This window comes from Grammomys surdaster, unplaced genomic scaffold (assembly GCF_004785775.1).
Source record: "Grammomys surdaster isolate TR1022 unplaced genomic scaffold, NIH_TR_1.0 125561, whole genome shotgun sequence".
NCBI lineage: Eukaryota > Metazoa > Chordata > Mammalia > Rodentia > Muridae > Grammomys > Grammomys surdaster.
In genome coordinates this window covers 1,067,074-1,075,504 of record NW_021620408.1, presented here as the reverse complement: position 1 = coordinate 1,075,504, position 8,431 = coordinate 1,067,074, and the positions used below count along the sequence as shown (strand labels likewise).

General features: G+C 50.1%; 1 protein-coding gene across 1 annotated transcript in view; it reads right to left on the bottom strand.

Annotated features, from left to right (window-relative positions):
* Nucleotides 1-8,431, bottom strand: part of Kiaa1755 (KIAA1755 ortholog) — a 33,311-nt gene that overhangs the window by 22,896 nt on the left and 1,984 nt on the right. Inside the window, exon 2 of the mRNA XM_028786586.1 lies at nucleotides 1,011-1,208. Coding sequence (XP_028642419.1) covers nucleotides 1,011-1,208 — 198 coding nt within the window. The remainder of the gene's footprint in view (nucleotides 1-1,010; nucleotides 1,209-8,431) is intronic.

Sequence of the window (8,431 nt, the reverse complement as noted above, 5' to 3'; positions counted from 1 at the left end):
AGAGAGAGAGAGAGAGAGAGAGAGAGAGAGAGAGAGAGAGAGAGAGACAGAGAGAGACAGAGAGACAGACAGAGAGAGACAGAGAGACAGAGAGAGAGAGACAGAGAGAGAGAGACAGAGAGAGAGACAGAGAGAGAGACAGAGAGAGAGACAGAGAGAGAGACAGAGAGTCAGACAGAGATAGACAGACAGGGACAGAGACTAAGAAAGAGACAGGTAGACAGAGAGATAGAGAGACAGAGAGGCAGCAGAGATAGAGAGAGACAGACAGAGACACAGAGACACAGAGATAGAGCACACGAATGACTCAGGGGTCTGGTCAATCTTAATACCCAGTTCCTCTGGTCTACAGTGATTGGTCTAGCCATGGACACATGACCACAGTCTGGCCAATAAAGATTCTTCCCGGGACTTTTCTCTTTACAGCTGCTATAGCTGCAGGCCAATGGAGAGAGGCAGAGGCAGGACGCAGCAGAATGTATCTTCAAGTTGATTGGTTGGGGTCAGCTCCCGGCCTGAGCAGGAACTAAGTTGTTTTCCACTTCTGCCTAAAATGTTTGGTTCTCCACTTTTCCCCAAGGGTCACCACCCTGAAATCTCAAGAGGTTGTCAGGGCTAAAAGTGACAGTGTCTTTGGGCAAGCTCTGGAACATTCTCTGTTGCTTCTGTGGAAGCCACCTCACCAGGGCCAGAGCCAACTGGTACCACTCCTGGTGCCAGCACCCAGGCAGGCCCCTCAAGACCAGGCAAGGTCCGTAGATACCTGGATTTTCCCCGTTGATGGAATGTAAATGCCACTGGCCCCTAGGTGTCAGAGAGCCCATAAGTCAAGTAGCCTTCTCTCTCTACTGAGGGGTGGCCTTTCCCTTTCGATCAGCAGTGGTTCCTGGGAACTCTACCCACAGCACCATACTTCTTGTTGGGGAGACACACCTTGCTCATCTCTTTCTCTCCTCAGTCCCAGCCCTCAGGCCTCCGAAGGGAGCATTCCCAGGTCCTCCCCAACTTACGCAGGCTGCTTCCCGCACTTGCTCACACAAACGCTTGGCAGGGATGAGGAAATCCAGGAGGAAGCTCAGCCCATCTCCCCGGAAGTCAGAGTCCAGGAGCCGGAACACTTGACCCAGGACGGTGGGGGCAGTGGCTTCGAAAGGCGGGTAGAGCCCTGCCAGGGCATGCTGGATGGCCATGTCAAGGGCTGAAGGGTCCTGCTGGGGACAGCAGGGAGAACAGTTACAGTAACAGTGTGGACAGGCACAGTGACCACTTCAGTGGTCTTCAGAGCCCTGTGAGTAAGACCTGGCTGACTCCCATGGCCAGGGTTAGCCCCTTACTTCACCCCAGCCTAACTCAGAAACTCTCCAATCCTGTACCTCCTAGCCTCTGCCCAGCGATGGCCCCACAGCCCAGCCAGATCCCATGGCGGCATGTCCTCTGCAGCTTCCTTCTTGACACCTGCCCCAGCGGACCGCAGCCATGTCACATTCAATGGCCCCGCCCTCTCTAGCTCACGAACATATGAGCCTTCCCCTGTCAAGTTGTACGACCAATTTCATGCAATCTCCTTCTCTGCCTCAGCAGCCTTTACCCTTCTTTACTCCAGCCGTCCTCTGCCAGGAGCTCAGAGCAAACTTACTCTAACACACCAAGACCCCAGAGCAAACTTACTCTAACACACCAGGACCTCAGAGCAAACTTACTCTAACTCACCAGGCAGCCAGCAACGTAGGCCTACCTGCTGTGCATGACACCAGCCTCCCCCAGTTCTGTTGCCTCTGTCTGTTTCTCCACCATGACAAGAGGAGTCTCTCACTCACCTTCAGCCTTTGCCATTTTCGTCCCTTCCTCCCAAACACCTGCCTGCCTCTTTCTGACCTCACCTGACAACACCCTCTTCATTTAACTTCAAGACACAGACCAGCCTTAGGCTGTTCTGGAAGGTACTCAGACTTTACACCTGTTTCCTCCCAGTGTGATCAGATGTCCCCCTCCTCTGGTACCATATCAGAAAAATTCCCGCACTGCCTTCTAGTCCCCAAAGGGCAAGAGGGCCAGGCAGGACAGCACCCAAAGGTACCCAAATCCAAATCTCCACAGCCTGTGAGTGCAGGCAAAGGGGGACTGACGGCAATAAAGCAGAGACTCTGAGGCAGGTGAAAAGGCACAGTTCACTCTCAACCAGATTCTGAAGCCAAAGAGAGAGGTCCTGGTCCTTCCCATCTGTGGTCTATGCAGAGCAGGTCACAAGCCCCATCATTTTGGCAGAATAAGCGAATTAATAAAAAAATGAATGCCTACAGCTGTACTCTGAAGGAGGGTGGGTCACCATGCTGGCCTGCTTCGGAGCTGTGGGGTGGGAATGGGGAAGTCACTCCTCAGAGCCAGAGGTGAGGGATCCGTAGTGCGGTTGAACAGGAAGGGGTTTGCCAGGCCTGTAGGCCTCACTACCACTCAGCCCTGCCCACCCAACCCTTGCTTCCCCACTGCCATGGTCTGAGTGAGAATGGTCCCGCAGGCTCATATGTGAATTCTTTGGTCACCAGCTGGTAGAACTGTTTGGGAAGAATTAGAAGGCGTGGCCTTGTTGGAGGAGGTGTGTCACTGGGGATGAAGTTTGAGGTTTCACATCCCAAGCCATTCCCACTTGGCATTCTCTATCTTGGTCTAGTAGGTAAGACTGAGCACTCAGTACTGCCTACCGCAGCACCAAGCCTGTCTCCTGCCTTGCTACCTGACATGGTAGTTATAGACTCTAATCCTCTGGAACTGTGAGTTCCCAGATAAATTCTTTTTTTCTATAAGTCTCCTTTGTTGTGGTGTCTTTGCAGCAATATAAAAGTGACCAACACACCCACCAACCTGGGGACAGAGAGAGATCTTAAGTGTCAACCAAGGACATAAACCCTGGGCCTGCATCCCTTCATGCCACGCGCCCCACGCCATGCTGGAACACTGGCACACCTGGCTTCTATCTCCTTTTGTGACCTTGATTAGGGACCTCTCTAGACTTCATCTGCAGCCTCGCTGTCTGCTTCATTTTTGGAAATGTAATTACACACATGACCTTCAGCATTTGTACAGTTCAAAGTTATTTTTGTTTGGTTGGTTTTCTGTTGTTTTTTTTTTTCACATCTACCCGCCATGCAGAAAGATACATAATTGTGTTCCTCAAAAGGAAAAGGGGGTAGGGGAGAGAGAGAGAGAGGGAGGGAGGGAGGAAGGGGGGAAGGAGAGGGAGGGAGGGAGGGAGAGAGAGAGAGAGAGAGAGAGAGAGAGAGAGAGAATCGGTCTCCAGGAACTTGCTGTGTACCAGCCCTACACTCACAGTCTCTTGCTTGGTGTCACCTACAGCGATGCCACGGCTAACCTGGGGATTCCCATTTGCAAGTAAAGGGTCAGAGTCAATTGTGCCCAGAGTCTTAGTGAGAAAGAGAGACAGTGCAGCTCCAACCCAGACCCGTGGTGGTGAAGACAACTGGCTTTCTTTCCCTGCCTCTGGCTGCCTGCTCTGTCTGAGGGCCATTCCTTTCAGAATGGTCTGCCCAGGATTCTAGTGGCCTAAAGAAACCACAAGAGGAAAAGCAAGGTCTGCCCTCTGAGATGACCTTGGCTTACACAGAGTTGCCCGCATTTGCCACCTGCCTTAGCCACCTTTAGAGGTGGCTGGAAAGTGGGAAATTGTGACAAGCAGATAGGCTATACTCTTGGTGGCTCACTATCTACCAGTCAGGGTCTCCTGGGTCTTAGAACTGTCCAAGAATTCAGGAAGAACATAGTGTAAAGGCCCCAGAGGCTAGAGGGAGGAATGCTGGCTCCTTGCCATCACAAATGAACTGGGCAGCCTAGCCTGGGACCACAGGAGTCTAAGTGTTGCTGCCAGACTCTAAATGATCTCTGTGAAACTTGATAGATGCGTTTCCATTCCTTCCCAGTGAGGGCAGCCCAGCCCAGCCCAGCAGTCAGTTGCTCCTTGTAGGAGCCAGGCATGAATGGATGCTGAAAAGCATGGAGACAGAACCCCCTCTGCAACTAGGGATAAAGAAAGGGCTCAGCGCCCCAGCCAGAGATGGACTTGTGAAATGGAGCCCTAGTTTTCTTTTTGAAATGCTGAGCTAGAACCCAGGATCTGTGCATGAGGGGCAAGAATAAACTGTAACCACACCCTTCCATCCTCCCCACTAAGCCACGCCTCCAGTCCTCAGTCTTTTGCATGGGTTCTTGCCAGAAGCTAAGGGTAACCTTGAACTCACTGTAGTGTAACTCACTTTTAACTCAGTGTAGCCCAGGCTGCCCTCCACTTCCTCCCTCTGCCTCCTGAGTGCTGGGATTGCAGGTGTACACCACTGCTCTGGACTGCACACATCTATCTTAGCAGCTTTGCCGTGAGCCGGCTCTATCAGAGTCCTAAGTGCTCATTTTATCAAGCAAAATTTGCAAATGCAAGGTGTACAGTCAGATAAACTTTTACTCCGCGTATCCATCCTTGCAAACAGCATCCAGCTCAGTGTACCAGAGTCACATCACCCCCACACAGAGACTCACTCCTAGCCAACTTCTATTATAATGTTTTTAAAGAAAAATTTCTGTACAGTATAATCCATAGAATGTGAGTAGGCCCAGAACCCAAGTGGGCATTAAGCACCGTTACCCCCGAGGGTAGTGAGGGCAAGGGCCTCCTCACAGGGCAGCCTTTTCATTTTCTTCTGAGCTTGCTACATTTTCCAAACCTTCTGGAACCAGTGAGTGTGGCTTTTATAACCAGAGGGAAAGCATAAAAGTGTGATCGTGTGCTTTTAAGGCTGGCTCCTTTTTTAAATGGCCTCGCCAGATGTTCTTAACTGAGCCTTCTGAGATGTGGGCTGGACTGCCTTAAAGGTCCAGATCTTTCCACTTGCTCTGCAGAGCCAAATTCTAGTTTCATTTGGCTTGGCTGCTTCCTCCTCCTCCTTTTCCTCCTCCTCCTCTTCCTCCTCCTCCTCCTCCTCCTCTTCTTCCTCCTCTTCGTGGGAAGGGCTGATGTGGGCAGGGTCCTAGCATTCCCTCTGCTCTGAGGGAAAGCTAAGATGCAGCTTGGGATTGGGGAAGCACTTGCCTAATATTCCATCCCCCACCACAAACAAAGAAGAAAACAAAAAGCTAGGAAAGGGGGCTAGAGAGACCGCTCAGCAGTTAAGAGCACTGACTGCTCTTCCAGAGGTCCTGAGTTCAATTCCCAGCAACCACATGGTGGCTCACAACCATCTGTAATGGGATCTGATGCCCTCTTCTGGTGTGTCTGAAGACAGTGACAGTGTACTCATACACATAAAATAAATAAATAAACCTAGGAAAGGTTAGACACTGACTATGCCACACCAGGTGACTTTGACTTCAGGCAATAAATAAATACACTTATAAACAGGAACCCCTGGGGTGCTCGGACCTCCTCAGAGAGTTTTCTTTCTGCAGTTGACCATGGTTAAGGCAGAAGCTCACAACTGGTCGAAATGCAGACGTCATCTCGACGGCTCAGACCATCATGGAAGATGAGGCAGAAAGGTTTTAAGACCTAGAGGTTGGAGATGCCTGGCTGCCTTTCGAATCCCAGCCTAGACAAGTTCCAGAGGAGCGTCCTCCAGAACTGCCAGGAAGGACAGTGTCTCCTGGACATGACAGAACCAGATACTCATGAGCTCACAGTATCAGTGGTTACCTGCACAAGGGCTGCACAAGATCAAGCCAGTCTGCATTCCAGCATGAAGTGGGGAAAGGCTCACAGCCTTCCTTCCCATGCTGAGGAGGAACTACTGACAGTTGAGGCCTTCTGCAGGATGTAGGGTCCATTTTCTTTGAGGGGCGGTAGCCCTGAGTAGATTGACCAATCTCCAGTGGATGGCCCCACATCCATGAATATATAGGCAGCACAAATTGAACCCTACTGATTATAAAAGCAAGGCAAAGAAACAAAAAACCATAGGATACGGATTTGGGAGGGAGAGGAGAGTGGAGAGATGGTCTGGGAAGAGTTGAGGAAAAGGGAAAAGTGAATATGATTAAAATGCACTGTATACTTGCACGAAATTCTCAAAGAATTAATAAAAGTATTATATTTGTTTTTTCTTTTTTTAAAGTACTGGACATATCTATTCTAGGCCCCTTCTAGAATTGTCCATATAATTTTGTTCCGGAAGGTGTGGGGTAAGGATGTGGTTTCCAAATGGACCAATCTTTAGTTGCTGAGGAAGTTTCAAAGGTCTGACCTCAACCCATGTCCCTGCTCTTGCCCAGGGACGATCTAACGAGGGGGCTTGCCTGTGAGAAATGGAAGCAGATGAATGTGAGAAAGCACACCATGGACCCTTGCTGAGGACCCCCAACCACCCACCTCAGAGGAGCAATAGGCCTGGGACACTGCAGCCTGCCCTGTCTGATCAGTAAGCCTCCCAGTGTTTTGAAGATTGGCCAAAGCAAGCAAATCTGTGAGCCAGCTGCTGCCCAGCAGGTGTCAGGCTTTGAGCTTCCTGGGACTCTCTTGAACTTGTCTAGGCTGAGGTTCCAAAGTCAGCTCCCCGACTGCCTGTTCCCATCTGACTCAAATTGCTTGCGCTTTTTGTCTGTGTGTGTGTGGGTGGGGGTTGGAGTGAGAATCCAGCTCTTTACAAACCAGCTTTCAAATCAGCGCTTTATCAACAAACTTTCAAAACTGGAAGTGCTGCCCAGATGCAGTGAACCAGGCCAGGAGTGGGTGTCAAAGAGCTGTATTCAAGTCCAGTTCAGCCATGTGGTATCCAGGAAATTGTTTCTGCTTCTGAGTCCTCCCTAGTCTCAAGTTTGTCCTTGTCTCTACTCTCCTGTGCCTCTGGCCTGGGGCACAACTTCTTGCTCAAGTCACAAGATGACAAAGTTGCTCCCTAGGGCTGCCTCTGAGCTGCCCTGAGCAAGCCTTCTGGGTGAGGCCCCAGCTAGGTCCACTCCATGCGTGGTTTTACATGGTTGTCCTGATGATTCTGTGAACTGGTTATGTTCTCCCCATTTTACAGATCAATAAACAGAGGCTCACATCATCCACCTGGTTGGTGGACAGGTACATCGTCTGAGGCTCTCTGAAGACTTTCATACACAGAGAGCTGTGGCCCTCGTTGTAACATCAGGTGGCTCCCTATTGCTTCAGCAGCTTGTCAGCCTAGTTCTTAGGTCTCCCATCGTATCTTCCCTGCTTCCTTAAACAGACCCAGCTCGAGTAGGGGTTCTCCCTCATCCGCCTGCCACATGTGCAAGGTGTTCTTGCCACGCTCACATACTTGGATTAGTTATTTGCTTAATATTTATTCTTGATTATTCAATGTTTGACTTTTTCTTCCTATTCATCTTCAGTGTAAATTTGCTTTGTTTATTGTCATGTGTTTATGCCACTTCAATCACTTCCATGACAATTCCCTCTAAGCGCCTCCTCATTTAGCCTATGGCATCCCCTCCTGGGCACACGCTGTCTCTGCTCACACTCTACAAGGTAAGCGCCTACCCACCCTTCAGAGTCCTGCCGTCTCTTCTCAGGTTTCCATGGTGCCTGTACTCACAGGCAAGGAATAGAGACTCCCCTTGGACTTGCCCATTTACTCTAAATATGAGAAAGAACTGCAGGCTGAAGGCTGGCCCAGACAGCTTAGTGGGATTCTGTCTCAAAATAAAGTAAGTAAAACAGAACTGGGGATGTGGCTTAGTGGTAGAGCAATTGCTTAGCATGCACGAAACCATAGGTTTTCAAAATCACAGTACGAAATCTCTTCCAGGGGCCAGCAAAATGGCTCAGCGAGCTAAGGTACTTGCTTCCAAGCCTGATGACCAGTTTGATCCCACCTCAGAAGGAGAGAACCCACCCCGAAAGCTGTCCTCTGACCTCCACATGCATGCCACAAAGACATGCTAGAGTGACACGCTGCAGTGAGTGGATCTCGAGCAGATATACCATGGTGGTTTGGTTTGCGTGGATGTTATAGGACAAAGAGGAATTTCCCTGCAAAGACAGAACATGCAAAGGTCCTGGGGCAGGAGAGACTATGAACCCTAAGGAATTCTGAAACCAGGTCTGAGTACTCAGGGCACAAAGTTAAGATCGGAGAAAAAGAGAAAACAGTGGTATAGATCCCAACGTCCACATAATAGCCTGGGTGTGGTCTCACACACACTTATACCCCCTCACTGAGCCGGACAGACACGGGAGGATCCTTGGGGCTTTTCTAACCTAGCCAATAAAATGCAAGATCCAGGTTCAGGGAGAGACCGTGGCTCTAAGGGGTAGACGGAAGTTATAAAGGCCCTCTGGCTTGTGTGTGATGCAGGCACTTATACACATGCATGTGCTGTATCATATACACCTTACATGTATGCTTATACAAACATGTGCATTCCCTCACAGCACATCACAATACACACACACATGCATGCACACACA